This window comes from Antechinus flavipes, chromosome 2 (genome assembly GCF_016432865.1).
Source record: "Antechinus flavipes isolate AdamAnt ecotype Samford, QLD, Australia chromosome 2, AdamAnt_v2, whole genome shotgun sequence".
NCBI classification, from domain to species: domain Eukaryota; kingdom Metazoa; phylum Chordata; class Mammalia; order Dasyuromorphia; family Dasyuridae; genus Antechinus; species Antechinus flavipes.
The window spans coordinates 532,381,354-532,408,513 of record NC_067399.1 but is presented as its reverse complement, the minus strand read 5'-3'; the positions used below and the strand labels follow the sequence as shown (position 1 = coordinate 532,408,513).

Genomic DNA, 27,160 nt, shown 5'->3' with positions numbered 1-27,160 from the left:
AGATTCAACCCTTTATCCACTGTATCACCAAACTGTCTGATCAGGAGATAGGTTTCTTCCATAGATATGCCCAACAACAATAATAAAACCATAATTTTTAAAGTGTCAAATGTTTAGAAACCATGTCTCTACTATATCAGCTTTAACCTCTCCCATAAAAAAATAAGCACTTTACAGGACTTTCTAGAAGTATTGAAGCCTAAGTTATACATTAGCCCTCCTTCCATACTCATGGTTGATTGCTGGTGAAGGCACCTTTATCGTTGCTTTAATTGCCCGGCTGGGGTCCCTGCCTCCCAGCAAGGATCTGACAGAACTCCTGAGCCTGTGTCTACAATAGCCCCTGATCACAGGAAAGATCTGCTTGGCTAAATGACAGGTTTGTCAAACCTTCATGTGAGGAGGTCCCCTCAAGTACCGATGGCATGACCCTTATTGATTTTTATTCTTTGAATCAGAACAGCCCTGCTGTCAGGCCCAGTGCAGGAAGCTAAAGATCATAATTCTGATTAATTTAGCTGCAGATCTATGACCCTCAAAAGTTACAGCAGGAGACATTTCAAATGGTAAGCTGTGTCATAAATAACCCTCTCACTACAACACCCCATGTTATCCATTATAATCATGTCCTTGATGTTTTTACTTGCAGGAGGAAAAGGAGATTAGACATCTGATTCATACTTAGACTTTTGAATAGCCCAAGTATAAAACAAGTGTAGGCAGCAATTCCAGGTTCTTCATTTACAAAGAGGATTCAGGATCCTTTAAAGACAAAAAAACAAAACAACCAGAAATAGGATAAAATTAGATATGATGTGCATTCCTGTTTTGGGTTTCACACCTTCTTCCCATCCTGTTATTTTAGGGAAAAAAAGTCAAAACATAATATGATGTTGGCTTTTCTTCAATACCAAAAACCCTATTGATGTCATCAGTTCTCTTCAAGAAGGAAGGACGAACAACAACTTCTCTGACTCTGCCCGCAAAATGAATACATAAGGTGAATTCAACCACACAATGACATTTTACCAGCATGATTCAGCATCAACCTTCATTCAATTTAATAAATATATATTATATGAAAGGCATTGTTTCTAAACTAGTTCTTAAATTCAGAATAAAATAAATTTTAAAGCATATACATTCACTATCCTTTAGGCTCTTGCATTCTTTACAGGGAAGGAAAAACATGTACAGAAATAGGTATCATTCATCAGTCACAGAGGCAATAGGGAACTGATTACTGGGCAACCGACATAAGTCAGATTTGTAGCTTAGGAAGGTAATTTTGTCAGCTATGTGGAAAATAGATTCAAAGAAGGATAGACTCAAGTCAAGAAGACCACATTAGTATGCTACTGCTATAGTCTTGGTGAGATGCAAGGAGGGCTTGAACTAGAGAGCTGTCCATGTGAGTAGAGAGCAGTCAATAAGAGGGTTATTATGGCAGCCCGGCCGGGTGACTGCCCTGCTCTGTAAACACCATCGGTTCTCTATTACCTATAGAATCACATGCAAACTCCTTTCTTTAGTACTTAAAGTATTCCACAAGCTAACCAACCTGCATTTCCAGCCTTATTATGCATTACCCTTTCAATCATTGCTCTCAGTCCTCTCCAGATTAATTCTAACAATGTTCTCTCGTTACCCTTTTCAGATTTCTTTTATGTACTGCCTACCCCTCCTCCCCCCACTCCCAATTAGGTCAAGGAGCAGAGATGACCAAAGTAATGGGAATAAACTGTGGGAGGAGCAACATCTTACCTTGGAACCAACTCTAGCCTTAACTCAGATTCAGAAATAATCTTCACTAGCTGTGAACTGATCCAACCGGTGTGGAGAGAAATTTTTCAAAGAGTTATAAAATTTGCATACCTTTTGACCCCAAAACAGATCAAAGAAAAAGAACCCATATGTACAAAGAATTAGAAACTGAGGGGAGGTCCACCAAGGGAGAATAGTGGAGTAAGTTGAGGTCTATAATTATGATGAAATACTAATGCAAAGTGAAGTGAACAGAACCAGAACATGGTACACAATAACAGAAATATTGTATGATGATCAACTATGAATGACTTAACTACTTTGATCAATAAAATGACCCATAACAATTTGGAAGGATTTAGGATGAAAAATACTATCTATCTCCAGAGTCAAAAATGATGGAATTTGAATGTAGATTTTCACTTTCTTTTTTTTTTTCTTGTTTTTGTTTTTTTCAATATGGATAATATGGAAATAGGTTTTGCATAATGTCACATGTATAATTGATATCATATTTCTTGCCTTCTCCAAGGGATGGGAAAGGTGTCAGAGGAAGAGAATTCAGGACTCAAAAAGATGTTAATCAATGTAAAAAAATAAATTAATAACAAATAATTTTTAAAAGAATCTCCACTGACCAATTATTTACTTATTATTTTTTAAGTTTTTTCAAATGTCAAAGATGCTTATTACAATGCCCAGAATGCAAGAAATAGTACCTTATACCTTTCAGTCATAAACCTGAAAATCTTGCTAGCTCTAATACAGCATCCCCTTTGAGGCAAATAGTCCCTTTATGAGAATGAGAAAAATGACATGGGATTTAAAAAGTCCCTGAGGACACATACCAAGTAAGCAAGAAGTGGTCCAAAACATCAGAAATTCTCTGTGGGATTTACTCTTTGGCTTCTAAATCAGTTTTAGAACATAGACACCCAATAATTTCTAACACAAAGTTAATGTACAAGCACCCAAAAAATAAGTTTCCTTTGCTCCCAGTGCGCTTACCTGTTATACAGAAGAATATCTGGTTTCCAAATCTGGCCATCTGGAAAACGAACATTCTTCACACCCGGATATTCAGATACATTCCATTGTAAATAGTAATCTGTCCAATACTAACACACACAGAACATGAAATTAGTAACATTTTTGCTCACTTGTTCATATTCCTTTTGAGATGTACCCACACTTCAAATCAATTGGAACTACTTATATTCTGTTATATTATTTACTTAGCTATTATCAATAAAACATTGAGAAACCAGACCATCAAGTAACTATTTGCTAATTTTTTTGTATCATACAAATGGATTTCTTCCATGTCCTATAGAGAACTCCTGATGAGAAGACTTTCTTGACCCACGAATTACCACCTGATCTGAAACTTATAGTCTTAAAGAGTCACTCAGGGGTATCCCTCAGGGTAACTCCTGGGCAACACAGCCAGTATGTGTTTATGAGCTCCTGGAGATCAGGAACTGACTTTTACCTCTTTTTGTGTGTCCAGTGCTTAGCAGAGGGCCTGACACGTGATTGTTGAGCCATTTCAGTCATGTCCAATTCTTCATGGCCTCCTCTGGGGTTCTCTTGGCGAATACACTGGAGTAGTTTGCCATTTCCTGCTCCAGTTCATTTTAAAGATGAGAACTCAGGCAAAAAAGGGTCACACAGTTGGGAAGTGTCTGGGACTGGACTCCTGTCTCCGGGCCCAGTGCTCCATCCACTTCACCACAATCTGCTGCCTGTGTAACTATGTCTAGTACAGAGTAGGTGCTTAATAAATGTTTTTTGATTGATCGATTAATGTGTCAAAGGCAGAACTTGAGCCCAGATTTTCTAGACTCTGAGTTCAGCTTCCTATCCATTTATGTCAGGACTGTCTCTTAGTAAAATAATACAGATCAAATTGTGAGCCCCTGAGGAAGGTTTACTAAGCCGTCAGTTCCTTCTTTTAAGTTTCCCAACCCAGAAACAACCTTAACATGAATTCTTGTGGTTTCTTTACTCTTAATGGTCCCTAAAAACTTCAGGGGACACTTGAACAGCAGCTATTCCTATGCCGATTCCATATTTAATCTTCAAATGCTTGTACATAAAGTGTTTGTGCTTGGGGTGAGAGTCAAGGAGAAAGTAGGAAGGAGAGTCTTATATCTAAACTTGAGAGGAGGCATTCCTGTTTGAAGGGAAATTAACTCATTTCTTTTTAGGCTTTTATGTGACTATTTCTTTGTTTAAAGGTTATTAGATTGCAACAAAGGAATAAAATATGTCAAATGAAATATAGGGAAGTCTTCTGAAAAGAAGTGTGCTTCATAAATATTAAATGACTAAAATTATTGTGATGTTACAATCATTGCTATTACCCGGTCTAAATTCCCAGTCACAAAATATCAGTTCAAGATTTTCTGTATTACTTTTAATGTATATAACACATCACTGTTTATAAAACACTTTAACCTTCACTGTCCCATTTGGTGTTCAACACAATCCTGTACAATAGACAGGGTAGACAGACAAGGATCCCCTTTTTGCAAACAAAATAAATGAGACTTAGAAAGGTTAAGTGACTAACCTAATTCACCAGATAAATAAATTTAGCACCAAGTCTGGAATATGTTTCCTGACTCCTTGTAAAGTCCGTTTCCCCCATGATACAATATATCTAAAATACAATAGAAATTGGATGCGATAGAGCTAACGGGATATTGGATTTGATGTCTACTGGTCCACATTCAAATCTTCATTCTCCTAATGCCTGTAAGACTTTGAGCAAATCACTTCTCAAGGCCTCAGTTTCCATGTAAAATAAAGGGGTTGGTTATTTTGAAGACCCCTGAAAACACCTCCAGCTCTATTCCTTATGATTCATTATGATCACTGTTGATATATTTCCACAAAGTATGAAGAAAGATATTCCCAATCATATAATCATTCCCTATTTTAAACCTAGACTAAGTCTACACAAGGCATATAAATTACCATTTGTATAATTAGAAATAATTCAGGACTGTCTAGTTAGTTGACTCAGAAAATTAAGATAGAGTTAGACTTTGACCCCAGAATTATCAAGATGAAGTAGGAACAGAATTCCAGATTTGCCTAAATAAATGTACCTTTTCTCATTTACTGTGCTTTCATAGAACTAGTGAGAAAGCCCTGTGATCCAATGGAGACAATCCATCTCCAGCCAATACTAATCATCATTATAAAAGAAATCAGGATTCTAATGAAAACTGAGAAATGGGCCTGAGATTAACATGTCTAGCATGAAATTAAAAGAAAGACTGAAGGCAAATCTCCGCTTCTTTTTTATATTCCCTTTTATTCATGGAATTTGAGTCTATAAAATTCAACCCCCAAACCTATATTTCTCCATAAAAGAGATCTCTGAATGACCCTCACCAGTCCTCCATTTCCTAGCACCATCGTTTCTGCTCTCTTAAATATCAGCAATCCCTTCTCTGTATTCTACCTTCATAATCCCTCACCCTACCCCCTACTATCTCTCATCTGAAGAAAAATGCAAAAATAGGTGCAATATTGCTTATATGACATTATTATATCCGTATGTAGACCTGTTCTCTATTTTGCTTTCACAGAAATTAACATTGGAAGAGAAATAGTTATCATACAGATCCAAAGGTTCTTAACTGTGGGTCTTTGAAATCATTTTTGAAAAATATTTTGATAACTGTCATTCAATTCACCTAAAGATTAGAGACTCCATTGTACAAAATGACTAACTTATTTGAGAATGATTCAGGATAGGGATTCATTAATGAGCAATTTCCAAACACTCTCCATCAGATTAATCTTGCAGCAATATTAATCACTCATTTGCATGGCTCAAAACAATGAATTTTCCATGCCTCGCTCAGAGTTTAATGGTTATATAAGTATGGCATATGTGCATTTGTTGTGGGCAGGATGCCTGACTTCTCTTTTGGCTAATGAGACAGGGAACAGGAACAGGACTTGGGCAATTGAATGTTCTAGGAAACTTAAGATTTTCAAGAAAATGTTATGTTTTAAGACTGGCTCAATTTCAATAAATCTTTTATCCCCACACACCTCTCCCTCCAATCAGGCAACATTTTCAAATGTGATGGGACCAATTCAGTTAAAAACACAAATAACACTGGGTTCAAAAAACTCTTAAATGACTGAATCTAGTTAAGCAGAACTAGAAATCAAAAGATCCCAATTCTATCTTAGTTTAGTCACTAAATAACTATAATAAGTTTAGAGAAATAATCTGACTTCTCTGGACTTGTTTTCCTTTCTATTATATAGGGATAAAAATTTCCCTCTTGGTTATGTAAGAAAAGCACTATAAAAAATGAAATAAAAGTTTGGACAATTAGAAGAAATACTGTCTACATGACATTATTATATCCATATTTAGGTCTGTCCTCTATTTTGCCTTCACAAAGTATAATAGAATATTAACATTGGAAGAGAAATAAGTTTTCATATAGATATAAGAGTCCTTAAACTTGGATCCTTGAAATTGTTTTTTAAAAATATTTTGATAACTGTGATTTAATATAATTAGTTCCTTTGCAATCTTATGCATTTTATTGTATGTATCGAAAATCACTGTTCAGAGAAGTGGCCCATAGAATTCACTAGACTGCCAAGAGGATCAAAGATTAAGAATCTCTGATACAGAACAAATTCCTCATTTTATAGATTAAAAAAAGAAAAACTAACAGTCAGAACATTTCCACAGTTTGCCTAAGGTCCCAATGGGAAAGCAGAGATGATAACCCAAGTCTCCTGGCACTTGGGCCACGGTTTTTCCTGTTGTACCACATTGTCTCCTTCTGTAAAATCATGAAGATTTCTGATAGTTTGTTTTTTTTTTCCTTTTCAGGCATTTATAAAGAAAATAACCACCAAAAATAAAAAAAGATCTTGCTATCATCACATTATTTAGTAAGGATTTAATGGCCCCATATATAGTATTATGTATTTAGAGTTGGATGGAATTTTAGAGTTTATCTAAATACTTCCTTTTAGAGGCTAGAACAGTTTCAGAGAAATGAAGGGACTTTGCATAATTTGAATTCAGGTCCTTTGATTTCAAACCTAGCATAGTTTCCACTATAAAACTCTCTCCAGATTCGGTTAGCCCTTGCCCAATTATACATGATGAAAGATTATCGGTTCCATTTAAACTAATTATCCAGAGACTTTCAGGCCCTGATGGAGATGGGGAGGAAAGGAGGAAGAAAGGAAAAGTTATGGTCTTTCCTGATAAAAGCCACCAATGTCCAGCTTTTAGAGCAATAGTACTCCATGATTATCAGTTCCCTGAACTGATCTCACTTCTATTTTAATGTAATGGGGGGGAGGGCAAGGGATGCCTGCTGGGACTGCTAGCTTTGGACATGGACTTGGTGAGACTAATGATATGTAGGAGTGGAGCTAAACTATGAGTTTAATTCATCCCATCCTGCTCACCAGAGTCTGAGGTAATGTTCTGAAGTAGTATAGGATGGATTATCACTATGGGGAAAAATGATTTACTATATTATTCAGGAAAATAATTGTACTCATTAAATCCAATCTTACGTGATCTGCACCCAGAATGTTGCTTGACCTTAGTAACTCTCTAGAAATGCCAGAGATAACTACAAGGAACTGTGGGTTCACCTCTGGTCCTGGACATTCTTGTTTTGGATCCTCACACCAGGACTTGTTTGGGATCTACACAAGCTTGTATTTTAGTTTCGCTTTGTTTTGACTGTCCAAATTTTATTTTTTAAATTTACTCAGATTAGTCTCAATCTATCTGACTTTCAAGTACTGTTTCTATGAAATTGTTTAGCTAAAGCATATGTGATTCATACGTGACTCATGACCTTTCTAAAAATCCTATATAATATAAACATTCCAGAACTTGGAGGGATGGAGCCACCTTTATTCTTTGTAGCACTTTCTCTTCCTCTCTCCTCTCCCTCTCTTTCTCCTTCCCTCCTCCCTTCTCTCTCTCTTTTCTCCCCCTCTCTTCCTCCATCCCCGCTCCTCTCCTTCTTTCTCTTTTCCCCTCCCTCTCTTCCATCCCAAATGACCTAATACATTTCTTTCTAAATTATTTCAGATTCCAGATTTGAACACATTATGCCTGCCCAGGTGTGGGGAGGAAATATTTATATCTTAGCTCTTGCTATAATTTTGTAATACATATTCTTTTGTAAAAGCCAACACATTGGTAAGTGATTAAGTGGAAATGAGCTCCTAAAATCAGAGGGAACATATCTTCTTGGGACTTGAGTCACTGGCAGGGAAAGAAACTCCCCAAACTCCTTAGACTAGCAGAGAAACCCATGATGCCTAAAAATGTAACAAGTCCTGATGAAAAGGGAATGGGGCCAGAGCAACCATGTTGCATGAACAATAAAATACTTATGCGGGAAAAAACTAAGGAAAATCTTTACTACTAAACAAGTGAACTACTTATGCCAGAAAGCTTACTGTAATATACAAATGATGAACCACCTAAGTAAGTCTTCCATAAGAGTTTGATGAATAATTGGATGAATAGATGATTGAATGATTCAGTAAATTTGATGTTATATAATTCTGTCTTGGACTTTGAATAGTGCTTAGTATAAGAAAATAAACCTTAATAATAATATTCTTTCACCTGTAATATAAACTGACAATACAAAGCATACTAATATAGCATTATTACCACTGAAACAAAAAATAATAATAATTTGGTTTCTCAATAAAATGTGCATCTTCTTCTTAAGATTTACTTATGTAACTCTATTCTGTGACATCTTTAATTCATAGACTTTAAAACAACTTAGAAATCAGATCTACAAGTGTCCTTTCTAACCCCTTTCCTACCTGGAAAGACAGAGTTTGAAGTTGTCTTCCCTAGTTATTTTCAGTTTAGAAACTGAGGATTCTTGACAGTGCTTTTCTGCAAGAACTAAAACCATTAAGAGATTTTACTGGACCTTCAATTAAAATGCTTCCTCCTATCCAGAGGAGAACCACCAGAGTTCATGCCAAAGGACAAGACACCCAGAGTAAGACATGCTTTTGATGTCACTAGGGAAAACATCAGGTAATTCAACCTTGACTTTAATTCATTTGGGGAACTTAACTGCCTTAGAGAGAGCACAGAAATAACCCGAGCAATCATTTGAAGATGCATTGAGTTTTCAGTCCTGTTTATAATCAATGATGTCTCAGAATAAGAAAAGTTACATTAAATGGCCTAAAAGCAGCTACCAATAGTAGAAAAAACACTACATTTTGGGGTGTGAAGATCCCTGTTTGCTTCCAGGCTCTCCTATCTGCTCACTAGTCTAACCCTGAGCAAGTCCCTGACTCTGGGAGTTTCAATGTCCTTATCTATTAAATAAGGACAAGAATACTTGCAATAACTACCTGCCTCACAGGCTATCTTGGGGATCAGATGAGATAATGTACATGGAAACATTTACCAATCCTAGAGGACTTTATAAGTAAAAGCTATGATAATGACTTAAAATCAATCTGTTTACTGACAATGCTTACAAATTTCCTCACATAGTCTTACTACAACTGGGTGTATTCATAAGAAACAGACCAAAAGTGACTTCAAATAGAATGTGTTGGTCGACATATCATTCCCAAGTTTTCTTAGTCATTCAAAGTTCTTTTGGGGAGAAAAGTTTTCCGTACTGGGAACCAAGAAACACTATGTGACCTTATACAAACCATCTAAACACTATACTTCAGGTTTTTTCATAATTTGAGAATAATTTTTCCTTACCTCACAGAGATTCAGTGACACAAAAAAGGCAGTGAGAAGTGTGTGTATGTGCATATGTGCACAAAATAGATCATGTGGAAGTTCCCTCCTTTGACTAATTAGCATAGACTGGTAGTTCTGGAGTCAGGCAGATATAAGTCCAATTCCAGTCTCAGATTTTTACGAGTTGTGTGGTTCTAAACAAGTCACTCAACCTCTCTAGAAATGACATAGATAACTACAAGGAATTTTGAGTTCACCCTTGATCCTAGACCCACCCAAAGAATTCTTGTTTGGGGTCCACACACCCAGGGCTTGTTTGGGGTCTACACAAGCTTGTGTTTGAAGTTCACTTTGTGTTTTGACTTGGCCCAACTTTTTTTTTACATTTACTCAGATTCATTCCATCTATTCATTGCCCTTATCTGTAAAATGGGAGCTTACCTCCCACCACTATTGTGAGAATAAAGATAAATACTCTTTGTTAAGCACTTTGTAAACCTTAAATACTACATAAATTATGAATCATTAATAATAATAATAGATATTATAGAGAAGGAAATGGTGAACCATTCTAGTCTCTTTACCAAGAAAATTCTAAATGGGATCACAAAGAGTGGGACATGATTGAAAATAACTGAACAATGACATCAAAACCTTAAAGTGCTACATAAATTGTTATTGGTATTATTAGATATTATTATTATTATTTCTAGCTAGGTACTAATCTCTATTGTTTCTACTTGTTGTTACCTAAAATTCTCAGTGCTCTAGGGCAAAGGTACCGTTGTCCTACCCTAGTTATAATTCTAAATTTCTGAAGGAAAATATTTTGGCATTTAGATTTTACTATACTGTGCATCTTATTATATATATATGTAATATATATATGAATTATATAGCTAGAATTAGGGACTTATAAAATAGAAAGGGCTTAAATATAAAAGGAAGAAATTTTAATCAAAAGAATGGAAAATATTTCAAAGTAAGAGAAAAGATTTTTTTTAAGTAAATCATCATCTCTGAAAGCTTTCATTAACTCTTTTTTAGCCTCTTTTCTGATATCATTATGACTATCACTATTGGCAGCTAGTAGTGCTAGATTTGTAGTCAATAGGACCTAAGTTTAAATTTGATCTCAAATCCTTACTAGCTGTGTGACCCTAAGCAAGTCATTTAACCTTGCTTGCCTCAGTTTCTTCTTCTGTAAAACGAGGTAAGGAAGGAAATGGCAAATTACTCCAGTATCTTTGCTAAGAAAACCCTATAAAATGAACAACAGCAATGAGCCATGCAGAGCTTAAACCTAATTTACTTTAATATTATACTTAATTGCACTTAATATTATACTTTAATAGAATTGTAAAACTCATCTCCAAACTACATGCACTTACTGCTGACTTTTTAGGTCATGGCAAACAGCCTTAGGTGATCTGTTATACAGATACATTTTAATATATTTAACAAGTCCACCAAAACCAAGATGGGAATTTATATATAAAGAGAGGAAAAAAACAAAATTCAAAAAAAAAGTTTAATGTGTTGAGTTTTATTTTCCTGTCTCTCCCATTATGGCTCTGTAAGAGATTTGTTTATAGTGAATGGACTCCAGAGTTTTAAAAGCGAGCAGTCAATATTCAGTACATTTGTATACTGGACTTAGAGGTAAAGGATATTCGGAATCTGAAACATGCTTAAAGAGAAGTGCCAAAGGATGTGAATAATTCTCCACTCTTGAATCACCCTCCTCTCTCCTTCTCAGAACTGGACCAACCATCTCTCTGCTCTTTCTTCCTCTTAACAATGAATCTGTCCATTACTAGAGTTACTTTCAATTAAGGTAACATAGAACCAAAGTGAAAGGTAACTTTCCTATAAAACAATGTTTTAAGGTTTCCCTCTGGTCCATAAAGTATTTTACTCTGGAACACATCTATAGATATTTGAAAGAAAGGGGGAGTGAGGAATTCAGAGAGAATCAGATCATGTGGATTAATTTTTTAACCAATTTGAGATTATAGACACAGACCTTTGACTGAAGGCTTCGGAAGGGGTTTCCATGGAGCAAGGAGAGAGACTAAGGGGAATGCATCTGATTGGTTTCCAAAAACCTGGGCCAATATGAATTGATTGGTGACTACAAGTTAGAGGAAAAGGATTCTTACAAGAGAGGACAAGATTGTCCTCTCCCCAGTGGTTAACTCCTGAGATTAACTTTGTCTCCTTTGGATGCCCAGTCTGAAATGCCACAGAGTGGAGAAGTTGGGAGACAGAAGGCAGGAAGAGATAGAGAAAGGTAAGAAGTCAGAAGGTCTTTGCCCATCCCCATGAGCAGTTAATTACAACTTTTAGGAAAAGCACCTGTACATCCTTGCCCACTGCCTAGCAGGGGTCCTCAAACGTTTTAAATAGGAGGCCAGTTCACTGTCCCTCAGACTGTTGGAGGGCTGGACTATAGTAAAAACAAAAACTTTGTTTTGTGGGCCTTTAAATAAAGAAACTTCATAGCCTGGGTGAGGAGGATAAACGACCTCAGCTGCCGCATCTGGCCGCGGGCCGTAGTTTGAGGACCCCTAGAAATATCTGGACATGAAAATTCCTGGTGCCTTTTGTCTTTTTAATTCTTTTCTACATACTAGTCCAAGACTATACCTCAGGAAGACAGACTGCTAGTTAGAGAAATCGGCAGAACATTGGATCTAAAGTGAGGAAGACCTGAGTTCAAATCCAGCCTCAAAAGCACTAGTTGTATGAATCAGAAATTCATTTAACTTCGGTCTGCTTCAGTTTCCCCATCTGTAAAATAGGGATAATGATAGCATTATTTCTTAGGGGTATTGTCAGGATAAAATGAGGTCTTACTCGTAAAGCAATTGAAAATCTTAAAATGTTATATAAATGCTAGCTATTATGTTCCCTTTCAGTGTAACTGGGGTCACTGATAGAATTCCTGAATACATTCAGCCTGAGAGGTAGACTTTCTTAGTCTGAGGGGCTATGGCCATGGGTAATCCCACATTTGAAAATTCACAAATTCAAACACTGATCTCCTCAAGGAAAAAGGTAGCTGGCTGGCACAATGGATAAAAATATTATTTCTAGAGTCAGAAAGACCTGAATTCAATTCCAGCCACAGACCCTTGCTAGCTACGTGACCTTGGATAAGTTATTTAACATCAGTTTACCTCAGTTTCTTCTTCTATAAAATATAAATCATAATAGCAATTACTTCTTAGAATTGTTATGAAGACAAAATGATTTATTTGGAAAGTGTTTTGCAGTGCTTAAAACTATTGTGCTAGCTTTAAGCCTAAAGCTTAAATGCTAGCTATTAAAAAAAAAAACCAGTATTATTATTTTCTTATCAGCATGCTCCTGGGAGAAGGAGCAAGAACATGGCTACTGCTTAGGGTAGACATCTGTGGACATTTCCAATCCTTCCTGCAACTGTCCGAGGTTAAAGAGAGTGTTTATTTGGTACATGGCTTCTTAAACTTTTTTTACTCATGACCCCTTTTTACCCAAGAAATTTTATATGATCCCAGGCATATAGGTAAATAAAATAGATATGCAAATCAAACATTTATTGATAATAAATCATAATTTCACAACCCCCACTTTCAATTACAAGCCTTCATATGGGGTCTCAGATCTTCTGGTTAGAATATGTTGGACTGTTTCTTTACCTACTCATGTGTTCCTGTAATTCCTTTGGGTGGTGTATTTTCTTTGGGGCAAAATAAAGACTGTTTCATACCCAAAATCCATCAACTTCCTATGTGAGAGTTAGGAACCCTTTTCTCCCATGTTTGGGAAAACACGGATATGTGATCCAATACCATCAAAATATTTAGAGATTTTTCCAACAATACTTGGATTGAGGGATATGGGAAGAATATAAATCAAAGAAAAAATATAACTCTCAGGGTGATCTACTACAATTAGACTCAGTCCAGGTAAGTCCAGAGTTTTTAGGGTACTGTGGAACAATAGTTACATTTACATTTTCCATGACATAATATGGGGTTAAAAAAAAAGTCCTACTCTGTGACGTGAAGATGACCTTGGTATCTCATGGGTTATGTCAGAAAAATTTGAGCTCTGGCAGGTGATACCAGGCTAGAAACATGAAATAGACTACCTATCTTAGCTAAGTTTAGGAAATTTCTTCACCTGGAAAAAATTTTAAGACATTATACAACAACTCATCAAGACAAAATCAAACTAAATTGAGAATTAAGGCATTGGAAGAGTTGTTTGGGATTTGCATCTGTAGATAAAATAATCCACATTGATGTAACCAAAGGTACTTGATTTATTGAAATACAATATGAGTTAGAGGAGATAGCTATTCCCTGGGAGATAAACGACTTGGAACAGTTTTTACTGACTGTACTGAGTTTAATAAACTCCAATACTTGAAGGACACATGATTTTGCTGATGTCCACAATTTCATATTCCTAAATAACACATTTTTTAGTGTTAACCATTTAAGAATAGGAGGAACAGTTATTTCAACTCCCTCATTTTATCCAGGTTAAGGAAACTGAGTCTCAGAGACTCAGGATCTGTTATGTCCTAAGCCCAAAAGCAGGGGTTGCTTTCTCATAGGAACTCAAGGTACCCACTGTTAGAACTTTAAAACTCCTTTCATATTGTCATTTTTGGATTGTTATTCAACTTTCCATGTCTATCTTAACACCCCAATAGGTACCAAGAATACTTATATAATGCTTTGTATTTTCTTTTTCTTTTTTTTTTTTTTCTGAGACAATTGAGGTTAAGTGATTTGCCCAGGGTCACACAGCTAGAAAGTATTAAGTGTCTGAGACCAAATTTGAACTCAGATCCTCCTGACTTCAGGGCTGGTGCTCTATCACTGTGCCATCTAGTTGCCCCTTGTGTTTTCTTTAATTATTAGCAATATTCCTTACACATTGCAGGTGCTCAAAAAACCAAAACCAAAAAAACCATGGAACTAATGGAAAAAAATGAACATTTTAGAAAGGAACGTTTATTCTTCATAAGTGTGAAGCAGCTGGCATAGAGGACAAAGAGAGGGCCTCAGAGTCAAAAAGATCTGGGTCCAGGTGTTACCTCTGACATGTTGGCTGTGTGAACTTATGCAAATGACCCAACCTCTCAGTATCCTGAGAAACTCTCTAAGACTATTAAGTAACAGAGCAAGTGTCAACCCATATTGTTAAAAGAGGGTAGCTCCCTCTATCAATGAGATCACAGATCTGTTACAGATATATATACACATAAATATATATAATATATGGTAAACTATAATATATAATATAAAATAAAATATATAGCATATAATAATATAAAATATATGTAGTATGAAACATATTTCCAAAATAGCAAATGTTCAGCTTACAACCCTGGGATTCCTGAGTAAAATTTAACCAAAGGGACTATTATAGGTCAAAATATGCTTTTAAAGAACCATAAGAGTTGCTGGTAATAAAGTATACTCCTTGAAGGAAGGGACTAATTTTACCTTTTTTGTATCCCTAGTACTTACCACAGTGCCTGGCACATAGTAGGCACTTAGTAAATACATGCAAGTAAATATTTGACTTGAACTGAACTGACTTGAACAATAAGAAATAAATTTAATTAATTCCAATTATTCAACTTTTGTCCTTTTCCCTACTATCTTTCTCCCCAATTAGAACAAAGATCCTTGAAGAGAGAGACTTATAACTCTGAATTCCTGGTACTTAGAATAATATCTAGGATATAGCAAAATTTAATAAATATTTGATGACGGACCTACTATAAAGTAAAGATGTTTATATCAGGGCTACTAAAAACAATACAGACCATAATAACCTTATTCCCCTTATATCTCAGGAACTCAAGACTTTCCTTTAAATAGTTCAGCTCTCTAACTTGAGGAAAACCAATTAGCATAATGAGGCTTAAAAAGACAGAACATCAGAGAAAGAGATAGATTCTGTCACTTTCCCTGCCTGTCTCATTTTTCTCTACACAGAAAAATCTTCAACCAAGTCTGCTTCTTTTGCTTCAGAGTAGCATGGAAATGACTTTGGACTCTCAAAGGCAATGCCTGAGAATCATAAGATATGGCAGGGCCTCAAAGCTCAGTGTATAACCTAACATGAACTATATTAGCTCTCTTCTAAGAACCAGCTTAGCCAAATTTAAAAACACTCATTCCCAAGCTGACTACCATATGATGGATTTTTCAGTTCCAGCTCCAGAGGATCCCTTGAAAGATCTGTAATTGAGGCTGTAATTTGCCCCATAGGTACCAACTAAATCAAATCTTTGCATCATGCCAACTAAATCAAATCTTTGCATCATTGAGGTACTACACCATTTTTTTTAAAATGCTACCGAAGCAGCATCTGAAATGCAAAACTGCTGGAAATCATTTATTTTGCAATTAACAAAAGTTAGCCTTTAGAACATTTTTAGCTGAGTACACAGAGCTTAACTTTAGTCTTCAATATGATTGTGTAACCAATATGCTAAATTGTTTGATTTGGAGGAACTTAAGAGTAAGTACCTTAAATTGCTCTTTAAATGTCTATCTTCTTCAAAATGTACTTATGTGATTGTTGAGACTACCAGGATGAAAATGAATTGAAAATGCTCTCTTGAAGACCAGCTGATAAAGTTTCTGGAGCTATCTAGTTTATCCATGGAGCAGCTTCAACATTCTATTTTGATAAACAGTACATATATAAGAACATGAAGACGGTGTGGCAAAGATACCTTGATCCCTGAGATAAAGTGTTACAGATCCAAGATATATCAGGGCAAGAAAAAGGTCAAACTGCTACTATTCATATTGTAAATGTCTTTGACATTTTCAAGGGGCATGCCTGCCATCAAAATAAAATTTTCTATCCTATTTTTAAAATTTGTAAATTTCCCTAGAATGAGATGTTTTGTATTCAAAAAAAGTATAGTTATAGTTTGGTGGATATTTGGGAAATGCATAGTCATTTAGTTCCTTAAAAAAATTAAACATGGATCCAAAATATTAGAGTTTAACAGGAAAGAGTAGGAAGTGAAGTAGATAAGATTTATCTATAAATGCATTTATTTATTTATTCAAACATTCATTAAAGAACAACACAGTCCCTAAATACTAAGTCCTGGGGAATATAAGAATGAAAAAAATACAAGATCCTCAATAAAATATTCAAGGACCTTATTCCTTGAGTGGATCATACCTAAAGTATATTAGGTGAAGAAGGGAAGTAGAACAAAGCACTGTGAGAGAACTTGAAGAACTTACCATTTGTAGCCAAATATTGGTGGTTAAAACTTGATTTTTTTCATCCTGAAAAAAATAGAGAAACATTGTTTAAAAATATAATTTGGGTAAGTTTAACCTGTTTGCCCTAATTTCCTTATCTGTAGAATGAGCTGGAGCAATAGCAATACCAATAATAATAATTAATTATTAATATAATTAAAAAATAATAATAAATATAAAAATAGCAAACCAATCCAAAATCTCTGCCAAGAAAACCTCAATGGGGTCAACCAGTACTAAAACAACTGAACAATCACATATTCTCTCTAGATCCATATCTATGATCCTAGTAAGAAGACAGAATCAACAACAAAACTGAATGTAATGGATAGATCTGGGAAGGTTTACAAAGGAGGTGACACTGGAGTTGAACATTTCTCATTTTTTTAGATAATAATATTAACAGGAAGTTAATGATGATCAGAGAAGAGGAGGGAAGGCATTGTAGGAATACAGAAGAGATTATATAATACACAGAAGCAGAAGATGAACTCTAGAGAACAGCTAGTAATATAATTTGGCTACAATGCAAATTATGGGAAGGAGAAAATATGAACGAGGGCTGCCAAGAAAGGTGGAGGCAAATCATGGAGATCAGAGGAAGAGACAATAGAGAAGGATGTTTAGGAGCAAGTAATGGGGAAAATCAAGTCAGGTTTCAATAAATTGGGTACTTGAATGTGATTTTAAAGAATGAGAGGATTCTCAGCAGGCTAAGAGGGAAATGAAGGACACACTTCCTACATCTTACTCCCTTCCACATATGTGATCTAATGACATTGACTTCCTTGCTCCTTGAACAGGATGCTCCATCTTCTGACTTTGGACTTTTGCACTGACTGCCTCTCCTACCTGAAATTCTGTCTCCTACCTTCTCTGACTTCTTTCAGGTCCCCGCCAAAACCCTACCTTCTGCAAGAAGGTTCTCCCAAACCGCCTTAATGCCAGCACCTTCCCTTTAAGATTATCTCTAATTTTTATTATCTATATCCTATATATACATAATTGTTTGTATGTTGTCTCTCCTCCTTCACATTAAACTATAAACTTGAGAACAGGCCCTGTTTTTGCCTTTCTTTATATCCTTACTTTGCACAATGATTTCCACTTAATAGATATTTAATTTTTTTTGGGGGGGAAGATATAGAGGTAATCAGAGTTAAGTGACTATTCAGGGTCACACAGCTGGTAAATGATCATATCTGAAGCTATTTGAACTCAGGTCCTCCTGATTCCAGGGCTTGTGCTCTATTTACTGTACCACCTAAACTGCCCCTAGTTGGGCTGTTTGTTTGTTTGTTTGTTTTAACTCAATAAATACTTGGTTCTGACATTACAGATATAAAAAAAGAGCATGGAGATAAGAATATAAGAGTGCGTTTTGCAAGGCTTGGGAGGTACAACAGTAATAGGAAGTGGTATGAGATAAGGCTTGTAAGGTAAACCATCAGCAGCAAGTTGGAGGGTCTTTAATGCCGGAGAAAGAAGCTAAAATTTTGAATATACACTATTAAGACACTGAAGTCTTGGTTTTTTGTTGTTGCTGTTTTTTTTTTTTAGACAAAGTAGTGGCAGGAGTATTTGGGGCAAAGAATGAAGACAATGGCAAATTGGAAAAGGAAATCCTTGACTAGTTAGCAAAGTATCTCATCTATCTGGAGTGACCAACCCACTTTCATGGTAACTTTGCTAAAGAAGGAACTGAACTCTCTGAAATTCAGGGGAATAGATGCAGCTTCTCCCTCTCAAGAGGAGAAGAGCAAGAGCTGAATAAGCCACAAGACATAGAAAGGCACTTAGTCTCAAAATCTTTTGTAGTGTGTGTTTGCAATGGAAGCAGAAAAGGTCTAAATGTCTCTAGAAAAAAATAGTCATTCCTATTTCACAGTTCTCTCTTAACTTTAGGGAAAAGGTCAGGAATTGAAAGAGAGGGTAATTTTTTTTTAAATTTGTAAACTGACAATTATGTTACATGAGCAAGAAAAAAATGATATTTTTTATGTTATAACCAAAATAAAACTTACAGTCAAGTTAATCTGACATACTTAATGATATGCCTCATAGTTATTACAGTGAAATTTAATCAAACATATATGTTAAGCAATTTCCACACCATAATACTTTCAAAGAACTATGCTTTCATCAGAATGAAATCCCTCTATACCTTAGGAGATCATTTCAGAAATTGCTACGAGCGAGAGAGCATTTAATAATGGAAAGACCAGGAATCTCAAGCAAAAGTTCAAATGCCAGCCATGCTGATTAGCATCAGCATGTCTTCTGGTGAGTCATTTGAGGGCAAGCTGTAGCACACAGGAAAGAAGGCCAGATTTGGATTTAGAGGATTTGCATTCAAATCTCAGCTGGTTTTTTTTTTAATATCTTGATCTTGGACCAGTCACTTACGTCTATTTCTGTTTCCTACTCCATAAAAAAGAAGGGATTAGACTGAATGACTTCTGTTGTCACCTTTCAGTCATAATCTACTATCTTATGCTTTGACTTTTAAAAAATTTCAGGGACTAGATCAACCTCCTAGAGCTGAGCCACTATCTGAATTCAGCTAAGCTGATCCACAGATAATAGAAACCTAGTTCATTCTCGTGTATCTGGAAGTTTTTTCCTCCTCATCTCTGCCTCCTAGCTTCATTCAAATCCCAACTAAAATCATACCTTCTATAAGAAGTCTTTCCTGATTCTCTCTAATGCCTTCTCTTTGTTGATTAGCTCCAATTTAACCTGTGTAAATCCTGCTCATACATAGTTGTTTGTATATTGTCTCTACCACTAAACTGGGAACTCCTTGGGAGCTTTTTGATTTAGTGCTTAGTACTGGCTGGTATATAGTCGGTGCTTAATAAAATGCTTATTCACTTACTAGATCAACACCTTTCTAGGTTGGTAGAACCTACCCTACCCTGCTAGCATAGGCTTGGAGAAGCCAGGATCACAATGAAGCACCAGAGGATGCATCTTTTAGTGGAAGAAGTTCACCTAAAATAGTATCATTCAGCATTTGTTAAGTTTGTTTCAGATGCTGTGCTGAGTGCTACATCATCAATATTGCTATTGCACAATCAGGTTTTTTTCAGTTTTTCTTTCCTTATCACTGTGTTAGTTCCCAATATTTATGGGGGGGGAGGGGGGAAAGGTTATAATCAAAATCTTAGGAGTTAAAAATAAAAATCTTCCACATGAAAATTCCAACTAAAGAAAGTTGCCTTCATTGGCAGACTTAATAAATGTGTGACTTGTTTTTGTGCTTAATAATTTTTCTGCTTCAAGAAGCATTCCACTGAATAAGTGGCCAAAGAATATGAACAAATAGTTTTCTAGACAGGAATTTCAGTTTACAAATAATCAAATGAAAAAATATTCAAAATCATTAATTATAAGAGAAACATAAATTGAGACAATTTTAAGGTTTCATCTCACAATCTGCAGACTAACAAAGGATAAAGATAGGATAAGTCAAGTTTCAAGGGTTGTAGAAATGAAAATACCAATACAGTCTTAGTGAATTTACACAATCATTCTAGAAAGCCTTTTGGAATTTTGCTAAGAAAGCCCACTGTTTTGAATTGAATTGAATTGAATAAATTGAATTAATTTCAATTTATCCTATATTTACTATGGTTCTACAAAATTATTTCCATATTGTCTTATCCATTAGACTTTGAACTCTGGTTTTTGTCTTTCTTTTTATCTCCAGGAGTTAGCACAGTGACTGGCACATTTGGTTGTTCAGTTTTTTTTTCCAGTTGTACCCAACTCTTCATATGCCAATTTGGATGTTCTTGACAAAAATAATGGAGTAGATTGCCATTTCCTTCTCCAATTCATTTGACAGATGAAGAAAATGAGGTAAACAGGATTAGATGACTTGCCCAGGATCATACAATTAAGACTGGATTTAAACTCAGGAAAATGAATCTTCCGAACTCTACTTTAGCACTTTATCCCCTGCACCACAGAAAGGTGGCACATAATAAGTCTTAATAAGTGCTTGATGAAGACTAAAAGGTCTCTGTCCTCAAGAGTCTTCCCCTTGACTCAGAATTACCACTCCTGGGCATACACTTCATTGAAATAAAAGACAGAAAGAATAGTCCCATATACCCCAAAATGTGTTTACAACCCTTCTTATAGTACCAATTAACTGAAAAAAAAAAGCTGTCATACAAATTTGGAAAATTGTGGGATACCGTTCATCAAGTTCAAGGAAGTATGGCATCCACAAGACAAGAAGGCAAATCAACTTTATTGAATAGAGATATAGACTGAAAGAATAATCAGAGAAGAAGAACAAAAGATAGTTCACTAAGGTCTGGAATAGAAGTAGGTGCTTTATTGAGATCCTAAAGAAAAGGGTTGCCCTCCCAGAAATCAGTCGAGTTTCTGTGTTTTTATAGGGTTTTTTCTTTATTTAGCAGAAGCCTTGAATTGTGGAAAGGGAATGAGGAAACTGCACTTGAGGGTCAATGCTGATTCATGCTATAGAAGGGACAAAGGACTTCAAGGAAATCAGAGGTTAATTGCTATTCAAATTCCCCACTAGCAGAAAAGGGGATCCAGTCTCTTACTGCTGTCTTATAGGGTGACTCAGTTTACCTGTTGAGGGTGGGGTTGAACTTCTTCATTTAAAGGGATCAGAAGTTTATTAAAATAATTATTAAAGTAAATAACCACTGAGAGAAAAAAGGGTAGCCCAGAGGTTAGAGTACAGGAGATAGCATCATTCAATTCAAAAAAAATTTATCGATTCTATTATCAATTTAGTACAAATACAAAGAATGAAACATTCCCTACTCACAAGGAACTTATGTATTAAAAGGGATGTAATAATTTCTGCAAAAGCAAATAAAACACAGTTTGGGAAAGAAAGCACACTAACAGCAAAGAGATTAGGTAGGTCCACCCCTCCCTCTGATATCTACTAATGATATGGCTGTGGACAAATCCTTAGACTTCTCAGAAAGGGAGAAATTCTGGCATGCTGGACTCAGTCCCGAGCTACTTAGGTTCCCCAACATTCAATATCCTATCAGGTTGCTTTGAGCTCACTAGCCTCCATAGTTTAAGTAAGCCCTTTATCTCCAAGGAATCCCCTTTGGACAATAACAAAATGGCAGGCAATTTGGAGCAGAAGAAAAATTTACAAACTTAATGATAAACACAGATAATGTGGAAATTGATTTTACATTATTTCAGATGAATAGTGAGTTTTGTATTTCTTATCTTCTCAACAGGGAAGGGAGAAGAGAATCTGAAGCTGAAAATTAAAATTTTAATTAATTAATTATCATTAATTAATTATTAATAAATTTAAATTAATTTAAAAACTTAATTGGGAGAGATAAATAAGCTGGGGTATTATAGAGTTTGGGAAATTTTCACCTAAGTCTATAGTGACTATGGGGATCTTTGCTCCCATAATTTATATCTGCAAACCCAATCAAAAAGGTATAGCATCAATAAGAGGAAGAAAATGTGACAGAATGGTGGATTCTGGTCTAAAAGCCAGGAGACTAGAACTGCAGTACTAGTTTTGCCACTAACTAGCTGGGTAACTTCAAGAAAATCACGTGATATCTCTGGGCCTCAATTTCACTGGTAAAATGAGGGTATGGACCAAGTGTTCTTTAAAGTTCTTTCCAGCCAAAGACTCTCTCCAATGTAATAAATCATCAGTGTATTCCCGGTGCTTAGCAGATTGTCAGTTTTCATAGTTCTGTGTACCAAGTCTCCCCCAGTAGACAAGCTGAAATGCTGTAAATTATTTTGTGATGGACCACAGCTTGGGTAAGTCAGTGATACATGACATTTCATAGAACACAAGCACAATATAGAGCTGTTTATCAAATATCCTGTCTCTATTCTGTGACACACCAGACAAACAGATCTGGTCCTAAAAGAGCTTCAGAGATCAAGACGATTTCCCTACTGCTTCTTGTTTGAGACATATCCTGTCATGTCTCAGGATCCTCTTTATTCAATGTAGAGGAAACTGGGCTGGCTACAACCTTGCTGCCTACTGGGGGAAAGATCCACTTCTCCTGTCATGGGCGAGACTGGCCCCTTCAGTCCGGAGGTGATGCTGAGGCACCTGCCTCAAGTCATCGTACGGTATGGGCTAAATAAAATGCCAGGAAGTGTATCTCAGATATAAGCAATCCCCAGGCATTAAGTACCAAAGATTCTCACCTTAGAGAGAGTATGGAGTATCTCTTAGAGACAGAGATGCTCTATTTTCTCCAAGAGTTCCAGTTGAATCACATATTCCTGAGAGTATCTTTCATTGCTATATAGTCAAGTGTGAGATGCTCTGAGCCCAGAACTAATCTCCAGTTCCCCACCCTGTTTCCAACAATCTCATCGTTACCCAGGAAGTCCTCAATTCTTCCCCATTTCATTAGGCAGTAAACAAGCGTCTATTAAGTGCTTACTGTGTATCAGAAAGGAGGGAGGAAGGGGAGAAGGGAGGGAGGAAGGAAGAGAGGGAGAAAGAGAAGGATGGAGGGAGGGAGGCAGGAAGGAAGGAGGGCAGGAAGGCAAGCAGGAAGGAAGGAAAGAAGGAAGGAAGGAAGGAAAGAAGGAAGGAAGGAAGGAAAGAAGGAAGGAAGGAAGAAAAAAAGGAAGGAAGGAAGGAAGGAAGGAAGGAAGGAAGGAAGGAAGGAAGGAAGGAAGGAAGGAAGGAAGGAAGGAAGGAAGGAAGGAAGGAAGGAAGGAAAAAGGAAGGGAAGAAGGGAGGGAGGGAAAGAGAAGGAGGGAGAGAAGGAAGAGAGGGAGAAAAAATAGAAAGTACTCTGAGAGAATAGCCTCTAAAATCAGAAGGGTACTATGTGGAGGTCCAGAAAAAACATCCTCCCAGAGATGGATCTTCAATGCCTGCCTTCAACTTCGTCTTTCTAAGCTCTGAGGATGGAGGAAGCAGGTAGTAACCTCTCTTCTAACCGAAGCAGTAATTAGCCACATACTCTCCGGCTTGCTGAGCCTCAGTTTTCTCATCTATAATATAAGACTAACATCTGAGGACCACTCTCTATGGTGCATGGAAATACTGTTTCATTATGAACAAACTACAATCTAGTTCAGAGAGGAGACAAGCAGTTGCTGTGTGCCAGGCACTATGCTAAGTTCTAGGAATACAAATAAAGGAAAAACCAGTGCCTGCTATCAAGGAGCTTACATTTTAATGGATGGGAAAGTTACTTTTTAGAAAAAAAAAAAGTAATTCACAAGATTATTGCTTTATATAAAAAAAAAAAAAAACTCTTTAACTGCTAGGTGAACATGTCCTGAGGGGCCATGTGATAGGATTTCATTCTCTGGTGTGTTCTCTATACTATCTCCAACATACTGGCTATGAGACCCTAGGCAAGTCACTTAACCTTGTAGTTAGACCAGGCAACTCCCTAAGATGATAAAAAAAATAAAAATGAAAAAGTTTCAGAGCAGGTGCCTATTTGCATTGCTAAAGGGAGTTTCTTCATCAGAAGTTCCCTCTACCAGTGAAATAATGAAAAATAAAATAAACATGAGTTATTACTTTTAAGACCTTCACAGGAGCTTATGATTTCTCCAAGGGGTACAGAGAAAAAATCAGAATCAATTTACACATGATACTTTTTGCCTAAATAACCGGCCCTATGTGACTTTTATGCACCTGAAGAGATTGAATTTAATATAAATAAATATCATGCTGCTGCCTCTCTTGGGTATTTTGCTGTCTGAAATTCAAAATATGTAGAAGAGCAATCATAATGGCTCTGACTAGACTTATTCTAGGCAACAGAGCCAGCTCCATCTATCAACTTTCACCACGGTATTTAAAACATTCAGCTAGGTACTATAGAAAAATACAAAGTAGACTCTGTGGGTCCTGCCCAGAAAAAGCTTACAATCCAGTTGACAGATAAAACCTAGATATGTCAAAATGAAAATTAATCATGGCACAAAATAGTATTTCCATGATGTCCCTTTCCTATTCTACTGTACACTTCCATCATGCCCCTGGAACCCACTTCTTATAAACCTTCTCCTTTTTAAGATATGTGCTCTTCCCCCAGCAAGATCATTTAATATATATTTTGTCTTTTCTTACACACATTTCTTCCATAAATAAGATATTTTTTCCTAGACTTCTTGATTCGTTTCCATCAAATATGACTCTTCATGACCCATTTGGGGTTTTTTTGGCAAAAATAATATAATGATTTGCCATTTATTTCCCCAGTTTATTTTATAAATAAGGAACTGAGAATTAAGTGAGATGCCTAGGCCTACACAGCTAGTAAGTCTAGACCAGATTTGATCAGATTAGAATTTGTGAAAATGAATCTTCCCTAATTCTAAGCCCAGTGCTCTATTCACTGTATCACCGAGCTGCCACACACTTTTCCTAAGAACAGGTCCTCATTCAATCCTTGTTGAATTCAAATTAAATGAATAGGTTCTACAAACAGAACTAATTCAAGAAGAGAGCCAGTGAGTTGGTGTGAGCTGTTGTTCAGTAAAGACCATTATACTCAGTATATTCCTATATTCCCCATTTCTGGCTCCAAACCACTGTTTCATTACCATCACTTTACAATTTTTGCTCTTCTGAAGCCCTTGCCCACCTTTCATGCCTCTTTAATAGACTCCAGAAAAGGATAGTAGTAGAGTTATTTCTGTCATTCATTCAACAAATATTTATTGAGCATTTACTACGTTACTATGTGTAAGATACTGTATTAAATTCTTAGGAACAGCATTAGACCAGATCTGCCATTTGGATCGCAATTTTTTTAGAGGAACACACTGTCAAAAATATGGTTCCATTTGGAAACTTCACATCAGTAAGTTATACACACACTTCTCGTTTATTTAAATCAATTTATTTAGCACTCCCCCTTCAACACCATGGGTTTCAGCCTACTATCTAAAATTCAACTCCTCTCATCCCTCCTATAGGAACACTAAAATCAAGAGCCTGGGAGCATAAAGAAACCTTGGAAATCATCTATTCAAAAGTATCTGAAGCATTATTATTCCCAAGAAGTGAACATCTTGCTTCTGCTTGAAGTATTCAGTGATGAGGAAATCTTGAAGTCCCTAGCTCAACCTTATTCCTCTATTCCTCCCCAGATCATTCCAGTCCTGGTGGTCCCTCAATGATACTATTTAAAAACTCCATTCATCAATGAACAAGCTCTCCTTTTTCTCTATTTTCTCCATAAAGGCTTCCTTCCCCAATAGTGTCCCACTACTGGTTTTTCTTTGTCACCACTACTTTCCTAGCAACCTTATCCACTGGTATATCCACTTTCCTATATCCATAAACCCAGGAGGAGGGAAGATGTCCTGTTCAGCATTGAGGCTTCCAGATCATGATTTTACTTGGTTCTTGTTCAGTCATTTTAATCATGTCTGACTCTTCCTGGTCCCATTTGGGGTTTTCTTGGCAAAGACACTAGAATGGTTTGTCATTTCCTTCTCTAGCTCCTATGATAGATGAATTAAGTTTAGACTAAGGCAAACAGGGTTAAGTGACTTGAGCAAGGTCACAATGCTAGAAAAGTATCTGAGGCCAGATTTTACTATTACTATTCAAAAGCTTCTATTTTAAGTCACTGCCATTTGACTATAGCTTTCTCTTCCCATCTATTTCACCATTATATACAACTTGAGAATTCTCACCCATCTCATTTCCCTCAGTATCTAATTCATAGGCTGCCTCTCTAAGCCATTCTACACCATCTGGATGCTGCTATCTACACCTGGATGCTGTTGTCTAGGTTGATTCTTAATACGTGCAACTTGATGTCATAGTCTCTCAGCAACTTGAACCTCAATTTCTATTTATTTCAGCTACATATCAATTCAATCATACCTTTGAACCTATCATTACTCTAAATAGCTCCCTCTCCAAAATCTTGCATCCTGAAGTTTTATTTTCTCATCACAACCTCCTACCCTTTCTTTCTCCATTCCTATATTCTTACTAAACATACTCTTCAGCTTCATTGAAACCTCTAGGTCCTGGGCCCCTCCTTCTCTATTCTACCAGTCTCTAATTCTCATTAAGGCTTTACTTAACTTCCTAGACACAGTGGTCAACTATCACACTAGACTATCTGGCCCTCTTAAACTTCTAATATTCTAGCTTGAAAATCCATAACCCTGAGAAAGGCCCTTCTTTTTGCCTTTCTCAATCACTCATTCCTGCTTCCAGATTGCTGAACAATGCTGAAAAGCCACAAAACCCTGCCAGCTGGATCCACTAAAATTTATGCTATCTAATCTCATCTGCTTAAAAAATTGGTTTTATTCATAATTTATTGAATACCTC

General features: G+C 36.3%; 1 protein-coding gene across 1 annotated transcript in view; it reads right to left on the bottom strand.

The window, feature by feature from the left end:
• CHRNA7 (cholinergic receptor nicotinic alpha 7 subunit) overlaps nucleotides 1-27,160 on the bottom strand; it is a 193,977-nt gene that overhangs the window by 92,333 nt on the left and 74,484 nt on the right. Inside the window, exons 3-4 of the mRNA XM_051980748.1 lie at nucleotides 16,807-16,851; nucleotides 2,773-2,882 (exon numbers count right to left, since the gene is read on the bottom strand). Coding sequence (XP_051836708.1) covers nucleotides 2,773-2,882; nucleotides 16,807-16,851 — 155 coding nt within the window. The remainder of the gene's footprint in view (nucleotides 1-2,772; nucleotides 2,883-16,806; nucleotides 16,852-27,160) is intronic.